Source organism: Ammospiza caudacuta, chromosome Z (assembly GCF_027887145.1).
Source record: "Ammospiza caudacuta isolate bAmmCau1 chromosome Z, bAmmCau1.pri, whole genome shotgun sequence".
Taxonomy (NCBI): Eukaryota; Metazoa; Chordata; class Aves; order Passeriformes; family Passerellidae; genus Ammospiza; species Ammospiza caudacuta.
This window is the reverse complement of record NC_080632.1, coordinates 43,992,594-44,007,521: the sequence shown is the minus strand read 5'-3', so window position 1 is coordinate 44,007,521 and position 14,928 is coordinate 43,992,594. Positions and strand designations below refer to the sequence as shown.

Sequence of the window (14,928 nt, the reverse complement as noted above, 5' to 3'; positions counted from 1 at the left end):
GACACGAGACGCCCGCCGCACCTTCCGCGCCGCCGGCCGGGACAGCAACTGCGAGCGCGCTGCCCTCGCCCTGCCGTCCCTCCCCTGCCTGTCACTCACAGGTTGTGCATAAAGCCTCCCCCCGCCCCCCAGCCCATATACCCCTTCTCCGCTCCGCCGCCGCGACAGAGCTGCGGTCGGCGTGCCAGCAGTAGCTGGAGCCGCTCTTTCCCTTTCTTCCGTCCCTCTTCCCTACCTCCCGCCCTCCTTCCGCGACCCGCCTCCCGCCGGCGGCACCAGCTCCGCCCGGCGCTGCTGCTCGCCCGCCGCGTCTCCGCGGCCCCGCCGGACCGGCACAGCCCAGCTCCTCTCCCATGCGCGGCGCTGCGTCGCCCACGGACCTCCGCGCTCGCTCGGGAGCCGCTGCTGTAAGTTGGTGCCGCCGGCCCGGAGCAGCGTCCGGCACGGAGGGGAGGCGGGGAGGCAGAGGCTGCGGGGCAGAGCTTGCGGGGCAGAGCTTGGGGGACAGAGCTTGCGGGGCAGAGCTTGCGGGGCAGAGCTGTGGGACAGAGCTGTGGGGCAGAGCTTGGGGGACAGAGCTGGGGGCAGAGCTTGCGGGGCAGAGCTGGGGGCAGAGCTGTGGGGCAGAGCTTGGGGGACAGAGCTGGGGGCAGAGCTGGGGGCAGAGCTGGGGGCCGAGCTTGCGGGGCAGAGCTTGCGGGGCAGAGCTGGGGGGCAGAGCTGCCGCCGCGCTGCCGGCGGTGCTTCTCCGGCTGGAGCCGGGCTGCCTTGTTGGTCCCCGGCACAGGCGCAGGCTGGCCCTCCTCCGCCCTATCCGGAACGCCAGGTACCAGCGGGCACTGGTGGGTAGACATTCGCGGTGATTTGCTATCTCCTGTACTCGGCTGCCCTCGGAAAGCGTGGGCTCCTATTACGGAGGTTGCTAGCCTCCCTGTTGGGCTTCAGCTTCCTGCCTGGGGCCCCGAGCGGTCCCGAGCATCCCTCCCTCAGCGGGCGTGAGGCAGGGCAGGGAATGAGCCAGCGCCTCGCTGCTCCCGAGCGGGCTGCGGCGCTGCTCTCCCTGCGCCGGTACAGAAACTTTTGCACGTGGTTGTTGCTCTATAAAGCAAACTAAATGCATTTTAGCTTCTCACACAGGTTTTTATATCAGTCTGGGAAGAAGCTCTTTGAGTTTCTTCTCAGAGACGGAGTTATTTAGGTGTTTTGATGGGGCGAACTGAGGGGAATTTAGAGTCGCGTTTCTTTGTTTGCATGTGGTGAGCTGTAGTGCATTCCTAGCAGGAGCAGCGTGTTCTGCTTTCTGTCTCGCTGCAGGTTCTAGGCAGCCACTGATTTTGAAGACTTTAGGCAGTGTCACGGTTTGCCTCTGCCACACTGATAGCATCGGTGCAGATTTAGCCATGGAAAGCGGTGTTAGTTACATCGACGGGATGATCAGCAGATTTCCTCTCTTTCGGTTGTTTCACTGATTCTAAAGAAAAACGCAACCACTAGTGTGTAATTACACAGTCATATTTAAATTAGCGTGCATCAGGGATGTGTCAGTAATTTGAAAATACTTGATTTTTCTTTTGACTTAGGCTGAGATCTGCATGCTATAAAACTGTTAAGGAGGACAAGGAGCCTGTTGTTTAGTCTTAAAGTAGTGTTTACTACTGGGCTGCTGTGACAAGTAGCCTGTTGAAGTGTAAATATAAATCAGACTTGGTTCAACCTCTGTTCCTAGATAAAATCTATATCTGTAATTTACTGACCACTTCTTGTCTTTTACATACAAATACTTTTTCTAAGGAAAGAAATGCCTGAAGGGAATTGGCTAATATTATTCAAGATGAACACTTGATCACTGACAGTAAATTACCTCTGCTGAAGTATTTGAGGCGTGCATAATTTCCAACACTAAGCAGAGAAATTGGAGATGTCATTTTTGCATTTTAGTATTCTTCTAGATTCTGGATTGACCTAATTTACAGAAACACTGCCTGTTAGTGAATGATGGTACTTGCTTCTAAGGGTGTTTGTTCAGCTAGTCTATGTGCAAACGCATCTCAGCACCACACTGGAGGAAAAAGATGTGTATAGATATATATCTTTGTTCTGTTTGGGGAAATATGTTAGCTTATCTTAATTGTGAATTGGCATATTTTGAATTCCTCTCAATAGATGCCATTGTGATGATAAAAGCAATCTTACAGGAACAGTTCAAGACCAGCATATGTGAAATCTACTTCTCACCAAGAGACTAAGGCTTCTGTAATAGTAGGGTGAAATGCTGAGTGCCTTATTCAGTAGCTGTTTGGGAGGGGTCTTTATACAATTTTTTTTTTTTTTTTTACAGTGGTATTTGTTACTATGGCTGTGGGTGGGCTTTGGGTAACAGACAATGATCTGTTCCTCCCCTCTGCATGTGGTCTGTAGTTCACTAGCCTGCACGGTATGCATAACTGCAGGGTGGTTTTTTTATGTTTGCCTCTATTTTGTTGTGGTTATGGGCTCATTCTGAATGGTGCTGAACAAGCGTTGCTCATGGGAGTACAGAGCCTGGTGAAAGATCTAAGTCCCTGCATCTGCAGCCTCTGATATGAACTTTACCTGCCCTATTCCTGAACCCTGTGTGCATGACGAAAGAAAGTTTTCAGTAAACTCTGAATTCCCTTAATATGTGGGGTCAAAGAAGAGAACCTGTGTTTTCATAGAGATCCTGACATGCCTAGACTGTGATGTCTACACTCACATTCGCCTAACTGGAATGGAGTGTGGGGGGCAGTGGCCATGTTCACATACTGGTTGTTCAGTTGTCTCTGATCAGTGGGGTGTTTAGCTCCAATCCTGCTCCCTGGTGAGGAACCTTCAAAGAGTAAGTCCTCAGTGTGAGGAAAACCTGCCTGTAGAGATTCAGCGAATACTGTGCCTTGCATCATAACAGCATTTAAGACAGTAAAGTGCCTGGAAAAGTTTGAAAAATATGACAGTAAAGTGTTCAGCTTCTGATTTGTGTCATCAAGCTGCTTGTATACTAGTATTCCAGGCCTTGACCTTTCTGTAATCCTTCAGTTCCAGGAGATTTCAACTTGTAAATGGTCAGTATCTTATTTTTGGCTATAGGTTAAGTGGGTTATTTTAGTCTGAGATTAGTGCTCAAGATCCTCAAATGACATCTGGGTATTTTTTTGCCAGACAATACAACTTCATTAAAGGTCATATGATTTTCCTTGTAAAAGAGTTTGTGTTTTGAAGACTTTTGAAGCTGACTTAAGTTGTTCTGTGCTTAGTGCGTTTAATAGGTTGGCCTAGGGAGCACTGGTGTGATCCCTTACTAAGCTTTTGCTTAGGCAGAGTGAGACAGATACTCTGCCTTGTAGCTCTGATGTGTAGGACTCCTCTCTGTTTTGGAGGAATTTGGATTGTGCACCATATATTGGGTAGTGTTGCTTGCTATTTTCAATCCCAGTTAAATTTCATAGGGCAAATTGTGTTTCCTATTAAAGGAAGTGGGCTATGGTAGTTTTACAGGAAGGTGTCTCTCTATTCTTTACTTTAAGTTGGGTTTAAGGTTTTTTTTTGTAACGGAAGGGAAAGGTGTAACACAGACTTGCTGTTGTTCAATATGGTGAATCAATTGTATTAGCACAGAGTGTGGAGGATGGTACTGGTTGTGCTGCAGTTAGACTGCAGGTGTTGCATGTTCCATATACACAGATTGCTTGTTCTGAAATGGAGTCTGCTGTTCAAATTGAATGTGTGGTTTTGAGTTTCTCAATATTTCTGGTCATATGAATCAAGGAAAATACATCTATTAAAAATGCTGGTTTTGAGACTTGTAAAGCTCATGTATTATCTTGAAGCATGAAGTGTGGGAATGAAATTCTGCAATTCAGTACCGCTTAAAGATGCTCTAGTATATGGAAATGTCTGTGTGAGAGCAAAGTGTATCCACATTAAAAACCTTCACAAGTGGCCCCAGGTGCTCTGACTTAGGACATTGCATGCTTTCCAGGTAGACCTTTTAGCTAGTTCTTTATTTGAAAGTGCAGTAAGAGGTACTCTGGACATGCAAATAGCTTAGTAATTAGTCAGGTTTTGTTCTTGGCTTTTGCTGAGGTTTTTCTGCAGTTTGGAGAGAGAGAAGTGAGATATTTCAGTACCAGTCACAGCCACAGCTTGCCCTGAGTTCTTTATGTTTCATCTCCCACTATTTGCACTGTGGCTTTCTGGCCATTACCTTTATATCGCTGTCAATATTCCTCCCTTACCCTATACTCCATACCATTCTGACTTGACTCTTAGTTAAATCTGGAAACTTGCTGTAATTATACATAGGCCTGCACATCATGGCGTGTAACGGTAACATTCACCTCTAAACAGATCTGAGTAGGGTTTTGTTTTTTAGGAATAGGGCAGGATGGAATAGTTTTATGCCTCTTCAGAAGTTCAGAATGAGCAATGGCTTAAGCTCTGAGGACCTGACGCTCCAGGTGGCTTCAGAGGCAGTGTCTCAGTGACTGGTGGTGAAAACATGTTTTTCTGCGACACTGCCTAAGTATATGCTAAATCACTATAACAAACAGATGCTGAATTCTATGAAATAAAGGTGGAATCTGTGGATTTTACTAATCTTATTTTTTTTTACAGTTACACAAGTCTAAATGTATGATACCAGGGTTTTATTTTAAAGTTTGTGGGTTTTTTGTTTTCATTTTGTGTTGTTGCATATGGAATCACTATACCAAAGGGAAGCTTCCTAATGGGATTAGTAGGTTTTTGTTCTCTATGCAGCTTTTGACATTCCTTAGGTATTCTGTCTGGTAGCTCTTCCTGCTATGATTCAGTACAGGAGAATGTTTCAAGCGTGTGCATGTGTATGTATATAATGAATCAGCTGGTCTAGGTTGGGGATGGGTGAGAAAATCAGTCCAGGTTCATTTTCTTTCTCCAACTTACTTGCTTACTGTATTGCTATGAAAGTTGGAGATCAGGTTTCCCAAGATAAACCTGCTCTTGGGCAACAAATTTAGAGTATGTAATTTATGAATCTCAGCTTACAAAAAAAAAAATGCATGCCAAAGGGAGATGTAATTCTCTGTCCGCTCAGCTGTAAATTAAGGCTTTTTCTTCCCCATCCTGTAGTGAATAATAGACACATTTTTTGATATGTAAAACTAAAAATGGTTTTGACTTTTATTTATTTTAAATTTTTTCTTTGCTTATAGGTGTGAAAGAAAATGTCAGTCAGCATGCATGAAAATCGCAAGTCCAGGGCCAGTACTGGCTCCATAAACATATACTTGTTCCACAAGTCATCCTATGCTGATAGTGTCCTTACTCACCTAAACCTTCTGCGTCAGCAGCGTCTCTTTACAGATGTACTTCTCCATGCTGGAAACAGGTCATTCCCCTGCCACAGAGCAGTTCTAGCTGCTTGTAGCCGCTATTTTGAAGCAATGTTCAGCGGAGGACTGAAAGAGAGCCAGGACAGTGAAGTCAACTTTCACAACTCTATTCACCCAGAAGTCCTGGAGCTTCTTCTGGACTATGCCTATTCCTCCAGAGTTATCATCAATGAGGAAAATGCAGAGTCACTGCTGGAGGCTGGTGACATGCTGGAGTTTCAGGACATTCGGGATGCTTGTGCAGAGTTTCTGGAGAAAAACCTTCATCCCACCAACTGTCTTGGGATGCTGCTGCTGTCAGATGCTCATCAGTGTACCAAGCTGTATGAGCTCTCTTGGAGGATGTGCCTTAGCAACTTCCAGAGTATCAGTAAAAGCGAAGACTTCCTCCAGCTGCCAAAAGACATGGTAGTGCAGCTCCTTTCCAGTGAAGAATTAGAAACTGAAGATGAAAGGCTGGTATATGAATCGGCTATTAACTGGGTCAACTATGACCTGAGTAAGCGTCACTGTTACCTGCCAGAGCTACTGCAGACAGTGAGACTGGCCCTCCTGCCAGCCATATACCTTATGGAGAATGTGGCCATGGAAGAACTTATCACCAAGCAAAGGAAAAGCAACGAGATTGTAGAAGAATCAATAAGATGCAAGTTGAAGATCTTACAGAATGATGGAGTGGTCACCAGCTTGTGTGCCAGACCCCGAAAAACTGGCCATTCACTTTTTCTTTTAGGTGGCCAAACCTTTATGTGTGACAAGCTGTACTTGGTGGATCAAAAGGCAAAGGCGATCATTCCAAAGGCTGATATTCCAAGCCCACGGAAAGAGTTCAGTGCCTGTGCCATAGGCTGCAAGGTGTATATCACTGGGGGACGAGGATCAGAAAATGGGGTCTCCAAAGACGTGTGGGTGTATGACACCCTTCATGAGGAGTGGTCGAAGGCTGCTCCCATGCTGGTGGCTAGGTTTGGCCATGGCTCTGCCGAACTTAAGCACTGTTTGTATGTAGTAGGGGGGCACACTGCAGCAACTGGTTGCCTTCCAGCTTCCCCTTCAGTATCCCTGAAGCAAGTAGAACAGTACGACCCTGTGACCAACAAATGGACCATGGTTGCCCCACTGCGAGAGGGAGTGAGCAATGCAGCTGTTGTCAGTGCGAAGCTGAAGCTGTTTGCTTTTGGTGGTACCAGTGTTAGCCATGACAAGCTGCCCAAAGTCCAGTGCTATGATCAGTGTGAAAACAGATGGACTGTACCAGCCACCTGCCCCCAGCCCTGGCGCTACACAGCTGCAGCTGTTCTGGGAAACCAGATTTTTATTATGGGTGGAGATACTGAATTCTCTGCATGCTCTGCTTATAAATTCAATAGTGAGGCATACCAGTGGACTAAGGTGGGAGATGTGACAGCGAAGCGAATGAGCTGCCATGCAGTGGCTTCTGGAAACAAATTGTATGCGGTTGGAGGCTACTTTGGCATTCAGCGGTGCAAGACATTGCACTGCTACGATCCCACGTTAGATGCGTGGAACAGCATAACAACTGTGCCCTATTCATTAATTCCCGCGGCATTTGTCAGCACATGGAAGCACCTCCCCTCCTAATTGTGTATTTGTTGGCAATTACAAGTTATCAGGTAAGAAATAACACCTTTGAATTTCACTGTAATAATGCTTTTCAAAAAACATTTCAGCAGCAGCTCTGAGGAGGGGTGAGTATGTTTGATGCAGTTTTACATCTGGATCACCTGAGACACATATGTTCATGGGCTGTTGAAAGCCAGGCACCACATCTATGACAATACCAGATCCTGGAAGTAGTTTGCCACATATTGTGCACCAGCCTTTACAAGGCCTTTTCCTCTATGATTTAGATGTAAAGGACTAAGCAAAAATAGCATTTTCAACTTGTGTGGAAATGCAGATAATCTTTTTAAAATTGTCTCTGGCTCTTAAGTACTAAATGCGTGATAAACAAAGGTTCCACTGCCAGTTGTCTGATGACGGAGACTAGGTCACTTTGCATCCAGTAGCAGTACCCAAAAAAGATACAGAAAATTTTGATCTGAAGCCTCATACTGAATTCACTTGACTTTTCATGCAGACAGCCTTCAGAGAAAGCTGCTGTCTTATGATAGGTGTTTTACAGGGACTTCAGGCCTAATTTTCAATCTCAGCTAGACAACGTGGTTGCATCTTCATGGACTCAGGTTGCATTTTCTCCATTGTAACACTTTAAAATACAGACTTTTAAAAATACTTATGCTTATATATGTTGAACTAGGTATAGTGTCAGGAAGATATGTAATTAATATTGCGGCCTGAAATAATTACTAGTCTATAGCACACACTGTTCCAAAACAATTTAATTATACATAATGGGCCAGGTTCTTACCAGATGCAACTTCAGCATTGTATCTTCTTACAAGCAAGTCTGAATTTGGTCTTGCTTGATGGGTTGTTGTGCATTTCTTATTTTTGGGCAGAGGGGAGAAGATTTTTGCTATTCATCTGTGTATTTTGCAACAAACCTGGTAGACTCCCATTTGTGTTGCGTTGCTTTTATTCCCTATTTCCTCTTTGTGGCTTTAGTGCAAAATTAGTTACTCCCAGTAACTATAACTGATAAAAATAGTGATGTCCTTGATCCTAAATAATCAGTGCCCTGTGAATGGTAGTTTCTTTTTGCATATGAGCAGTGTATATTGTACCCATGAAGACAGGCAGGTGATACGAAAAAGGCAAACAAATACAGTTGCAGTAATTAAACAAGCTATTCATGTGCCTCTGGGTTACTGAAAAGTTCAGACTGAAGAGGTTGTCCAGAATATAGGAAGAAGTTGTTGTGCGTAAAGACTTTTCTAGGTTCTTCTGTTTGGGACAGATCATTGGGGAAGGTTTTTTGGTATTCTTTGCAGCAGTAGATATTTGCCTGACTCTTGCAGTAAATGCAAGCCCCAAAGGCCTTTGAAGCCGTGTAGATAGGGCAGACAGTTACTTCTGTAGTTGTCTTTCAGTTGACTGGGACTTTTGATTGAGTAAAGAATACAAGGTTGGGCCCATGCAAAGCAGCAGCTCAGCTTTGAAATCTATGGTGAAATTGGGCAGTGTTGTGCCATGATGCTCTGCTCTCAGGTGATTGTTTGCCTTGAAAACACTCTGCCCTCTGCCTTCTCCCCACTTTGTTTTTCCAGACTTTTCTTTGGAAAGCAGATTAAACTCTAGAGACTTACCAGGTCGTGGTCACTGACTGTAATTGCCCCCCAAAAGCAAATGGAAGTCCTCATTTCTGTGTGTCAGCTTCCTCCCTAGCTGAGAACTACATCTCGATATCTTAATTTGTATTATTACTGCAGAATTTATGCAGTTCTCAGTGTTATCAGAATGGCAGTATTGAATGCCTGGACTCAGGTCTGTGCCAAGAAAAATATTGACTTACTCTTCTGAGTCTCACTTAATTGTTCTGGAGTTTACAGTGCATGAGGGAATGTTTTATTTTGAAAAAGAGTTCTCTGAATATAACGGTGCAAAAAGCTTTCCTGTACTCTGCAGTATCTTGTTAAAAGCCATTATTTTATCTTCACTAACACACAAGATATCTGGCTTAACTAGCGCACAAGATAAGTGAATGTAGCTGTAGTCTGAAATCTATCCAGTGCTGTGTGCTCATCCAGTAAGTAGGTTGCTTTTTTTCCTTCTGACTCCTGCTGCTTTGTCAGTGGGTGGGAGGGCCAAAAAGGAAATTACTTGTGATTACTCTGTTTTCATGGTGCTGTGTGGCCCCAGTCTGACAGCTTTCAGGAAGACTTCAGTCTGCTTTGTCGTGTTCCTTAAACTTGGGAGTTTTGGGTTGGGTTTTTTCCCCTCTGTTTTGGAATTATTTATGACTTTTTTTAAAGTTCAGCCCATGACAAGAAACACTGTTTTGACTTCCATGTTGATAGTCTGTTTTGATGGGAAGAATGTCATGCTATACTGAAGAATACCTAGAGAAGACTAATCAATACTGAGTGGACCCTTTTTTTAGACGTAAAAAAAATAGCCCACACTGGCAAAAACACTATGGACTGTTATGGAGGCTGGGTTGTTTCCTGTGAATGTTCCCTGTTGTTCTTAGACATCACGGCCTGAGAGAGATGTGGTGTGTTCAAAGGGTCTGTGAGTGCACTAGAGCTCATTTGCATTATAATGAAGTAGGATTTGCCTTCTAAAATTGTAGCAGCGCTGTCAGAATTATTGTGATAAACTGATGATGGTTTGGAAGCTGGGATTTTGATACAGCTTCAGAGTGAAAAAGCAAAGCACAATCTCAGCATCCAAAGGCTGAGTTTCTTATTGAATAATTGATTTTATAAAGGACTCCAGGATGGATTTATTGGTGGATGGTATACTGCTGTTTGAAAAGAAATTAGGCAGACTTTTTCTGAAAATAAGAGTAGATGTATTTTAAGCAAGGGAATTCTATGGCCCTCTCTGTTGTGAGTAAATTAAACTCAGAATTTGTGAAGGTGAACAGAGGTATTGGGACAAGACACTTTCAGCTTCTCTTCTGCTTTGCTCCAACCAGGTTGGTTTTGGCTGAGATATAGAAAAAACTCTGCACTGAGTGTTCATGTGTTTTTTTGTGAAAGAGAAGTTACGAAAGGTTGTTTATTTATAACAGGTCCACAAACGTAAGATTTTAGGGGAACATAAAAATGTAGAAGTATGCAGGATACAGAGTCTTATCAGTTTAAAGTGTATCAGGGCACTTTGATTTAGGTTTCAAGTGACTGAATTTATACCCAAAACATTAGTTAGTCTTTTTGCCGTCAATAGGAAAGTTTGCAGAGTAGTGTTAGCAGAATAATAACATCAGAATCTGTCCCTAAATAATTATGTTCTTGACTCATTTATGTATTAGTAGTTGGTTATTGCACAAGAACCTTGAGGTTCAGGGTGGGCAGGGAAGCCCATCAACTGGGTTGTATCCTAAGCCTAGCTTTTAGATTTTCTTTGACATCTAACAAAAAACCTTATGGTATATTGTTGCAGCAAAACCTTTTAAGTAATTTCTCCTTTCCTTCCACCTCTTCCCATGCTTTCAGTTTACTCCTTTATTTGGAGAAGATAATTGGAACCTCAGATCTGGAGAAGTTTTTATGAAGAAAAATCATTCAGCGTTTCTTGCATTTGAAGAAAATCATCTGCACCTTGTAAATTATCCAACCCAGACATGAAGGAATGGGAGAAGAAACCCCTGTCTTTAGTGCTTCAACACGTGGTTTAAATATGAATGGACAAACCTTGTGCTAGTAATTGTGGATTAATGCCCATGTTAATCAGTCCTTCAAAGATGAAAAAAACAGAGACAGAACGTCTCTTAGCTGTGCACCACACATCACTTGATTTCCATGGACCCCACTGTTTTTATGTGAAATTTGAAATGGTTGTCACCTCTCTTTGTAATGGTTTGAAGTGCCAGCGCCAGCTGCAGGGGCAGCAGGCCAGGTCTGAAACAGCAAGATGCTGCTGTGAATGAAGATACAACAGCATTGCTGCTGAGCTCTGCTGACTGGAGTGTGCTTGCCTGTGGGCAGTGCCCACAGCATCTGTTACACCCTGTGTTGCATTGTCCCGTGTGCAGTAAGTGACCTTCTGTTCATAAGGACCAGTCCAGTGGTGAAATGTTTTTGCAGCAGTGGGGAACAAACATTACAGCCCCAAAATGCTCATTGTTCCGGTTCTTTCCTGTATTTATAATTCAGTCTGTCCCTTTCCTATTGTATTAGTTGTTGTAGATATAGTTATTTATTGTTCAATGCTTGCATGCTGAAACAATGCCTGCAATTGTCTTCATGTTGCAAGGGCTTGTGTGAATTGTATGTTTTGCACATATTGTGATTGCTGACTTGCTCTGCTGCACAAAGAAAGAAAACTGTTGGGTAACAGTTGGAGGTGGGAGGGAGGAGTGGCTTCCCAGTCGGAAATGGAAGGATTACAAGACAGGATTTAAAGTTACACGTGTACTAAAGGAAGAAGCCATGGAGGTCACTTTCTCAGGCCACCAGCTCCCCAGGTTGCATGTGGTGTGTCTTGTAGATGGTGTCCTTGCAACATTTCATTTGTTGGTCATGCCTTTCAATTTCTAACCTGGAAATAGCCAAAGTCTCTTGCAACACTCGCTTTGTGCAGCTTCCTGATTGCAATGCAAATACTGTGGAAGAGCTTCTGGATACCAAGCCCAGATGAAGTCATTGTCCAAACTTATTTATTTATTTATTGGGTTGGAGGAGGGTTACCTACAATATAGCCACATTGTCCTGAAGGAGTGGAGAATGGTGATTCAAGAATAAAAACAAAAAAGAAAACCTCAGCATAGGTTAATGATGAAGTCTTAAAAAAAAAAGAAGAAGAAAGAGCAGCAATTTTGCACTGACTGGATTGCCTCATCCATCTGGATTTCAGATCATCTGAGTGGCCAGATGTCAAAGACCCAAGTGCTCTAGAAAAATTCTTATGGGGATAGAAAATGAATTTCAAACCTCTTATCTTAAAAAGAAAAAAAAAAGCCCTCAAACTCTGCTGCTTTTTATTTTTGTTATCCAGGTGTGTCTTTAATCACTTGGTTGCTCAGAAGCCTCAGATAATCCTGAGAAACCAAACTTTGATTTTTAAATAAAATTGTTTCTTATTATTCTGGTCTTTGGACAGAGATGAAGCTACTCTTTTCTTAGGAATTTCAGAAGCTTGTGTTTCACAGGTACTTTCTTTGCCAGATCCTGTAATGAAGCTTGTATTGTATTGTGTTTTTTCTTAAATGTTTCTGGAGCCCACTTAAACCGGCACATTCAGTAACATGGTTGGTGTGTGCTGTGGTATAAGTAAACAGCTGCATGTGTGCATGCAAAACAAAAATAGTCACATTTGTGATGCTTGCCTTTCTCTGTGTGAAAGTGATGTATTGGTGAAAGTTTTGTCATCTGAAAGTGTTTACATTGGTCACTGGAAGTTTCTCTGCGCTGCCTTATGTTTGATTTGCTGTTTGGAGTAGACTCTTTACATTTCAGAAATAAAGTATTTGGAGTTCTGTTAATACCGAGAAAACATTGATTAATAAGCAGTCATTTGCAGTTTTTAAAAGGGTGGGTTCCAGCTAGATGTGATAAAATTGTAGTTCCACTGATTAAACTGATTCCTAAAGTGGTAGATTAAAAAAGTATTTAAACCCACAGCCTGTCTAACCTTGCCCCCACTTAGACAACCTTTAGCAATAGGAAAACAGATTAGGATAGGTCTTCTTTCTATATCCCTGTACCTGCACAGGTTGCCATGTTGAAGCAAACAGCCTTGAATTTTTGTTGGTCTTTCATCTTGTGGATCACTCTCAGGAGTGAAGGGAGCCATAAAATCAGACTTCCTGTATTTTGCATGTCCTCTCCCCAGGCACTAGCAACTACATAAGGTACCAGGAAGTAAAGAACTCGGTCCCCAGGGGCCCCTGTGTTTGAATAAGGACATGTAGCTTTGAGGTATGTGTTCTCTGTCAAGCCGATCACAATCCAGAGGTGAAGCTGCCTTGCATCTGACTGTTTAGCTTATGAAATCTGTTTTGTAGCACCATTCAGCTTCCAAAAGTGGGATGAATTTTCTGCAGCTGTTTCCAAACTTGTGGTCTGCTTTCAAGTCCTCAATTAATTCCTGTGTGTAGGCTGAAGGAAACTGAAGTCAGGGTGGGCCTCCGGCTCTGCAGGGACTACAAGAGGCTCTTGCTCTATGAATTGTTGCGGGAATCCTGGCTGACTGTTTGACCATTTCAGCCCTGCGAAACACCCCAGACTTAGATAGAAGCAGTTCACAGCAGAGTGCGCACAAAAACCTTGGCATAAGATGGGAAGGTTCCTCTTATTTTGCAGGCTGGTTACTGTAGAAACATGTAACAAAGGACAGCCTTCCTCTTCTGGTGTAATTGTGCAGCCCCTTTTCTATATGTCTGACATCTGTCTGAGTAAGAGTGATTAGAACAGAATAATCTTCCCATTCCTGGCCATTGAAGATGTGGTTATTGTGCTAAAAGCAAACTGCAAGTGAAGAAGTAAAATTGTCTATGTTGTTTGCTACTATGTCTTAAGATTTTGTAAAACTCACATTTTTTCACAATGTGAAACTGAAGCTCAATAAATTATTAGATATTTCCTCTCCATGGAATGTTTATTTTAAGTGTTGTGTGTTCCTCCCCTCTTTCCTCACCACTAAATGCTTTGAATCCTTTATAATGCCCTTTTTTATGTCCTCTTAAAAGAAGCACATCAGCAACATGCAATTAAATGCTTTGGTTTAAGCTGCTGCTTCAGCTGCGCTTTCCTTTCCTTTGTTCTCTACTGCTGCTCTTACTATGATCTCTATCTCAAAGTTCAGCAGTTAAAACTCAGCCTCAAAACGTTTAAGAACAGGAAATGCAAGTATGTTAGACCTTGCATTACAGTTTAGTTAGTGCCTGATACCACTTGGAAGTGGAATTAGGCATCTTGAATCCTTTCTGATTAGTCTCAAGTCAGAAAATCCTGGCTGCATGTAAAACATTCCAATTGTTTTATATACATGTATAGTCAAACTCTTTGACCTTTTCATCTTACTTATATTTTTGTGTGTACATTCTTAGCTTTGGGTTGGTTTTTTTGTTTGGTTGGTTGTTTGCTTAAATACCTTTTTAATGCTATTGATTTTCTACATTGGCTTAGCACCTGTCTGGCCTGAAAGAGTTTGCTGAACACTGTCCAGATATAAAGTAGCAAGTTTTCTGACATCTTCTAAATTACCTCTTTTAAAACTCTTGCAGCTGCCCTGTGAAAAGCCACAGGTTTCTTTCGGTCTTTCTTTGCTCCAAAGAGTTTGGCCCATAGTATTAAGTGACTTTCTGGCTTTGGCATGGCTTGTTTAAGCTGTGTTTGAGATATATGCCATCAGTTTTGGCTGATGGAGTAGGACACTTGGAGAATCTTTAAATATGAAGAATAACAGAAGAAATCAGCCTTTCCACAGAGCCAGGTAAGGTTAAATTAGTTTCTGTGATTATTGCAAGCTCTTTGCTGGACAATAACCTGGGTTGGTTTACTTTATTTGGATTTCACCAGGGCATGGGATGCTTACAGCAGCACTGGGCATGAACAAACTGCGGTAGAGTTATTCAGTTAATGTCATTTTAGGGTTACTTACTCTATCTGGTCATGGATTCAAACTCCTTTGCTGGGAAGTTTTCTCATACTGGAGGTTCTGATATCTATGGTGAGAGTGTAAAAAAATAATTACCTTTAAGTTTTAAACAAGGGATGATCTTTACAAGACATCTGCAAGACATTTGCTTTATTCATAGTAAGTGTAGAAACTAAATGCCTTGAATGATTAAAAAAAAATAAGCTTATTAGCATTGACTACAGCTTCATCAAGCATCCTGGGGTGATCAGCCCTGACCTGTGAAAGTCTCAAAGGCCCTGTTTATGCTAGTAAATTGAATATGCCTGGGGATGATCTGGCCAGCTGGCAGGAAACAGCCTTGAGCCCT

General features: G+C 42.9%; 1 protein-coding gene across 1 annotated transcript; it reads left to right on the top strand.

The window, feature by feature from the left end:
- Positions 1-5,222: 5,222 nt before the first annotated feature.
- ENC1 (ectodermal-neural cortex 1) lies at positions 5,223-13,506 on the top strand. Its single transcript, XM_058823686.1, has 2 exons — positions 5,223-7,024; positions 10,475-13,506. The coding sequence occupies exon 1, from the start codon at positions 5,223-5,225 to the stop codon at positions 6,990-6,992; it is 1,770 nt and encodes a 589-aa protein (XP_058679669.1). The 3' UTR covers positions 6,993-7,024; positions 10,475-13,506.
- The last annotated feature ends 1,422 nt before the right edge of the window (positions 13,507-14,928 follow it).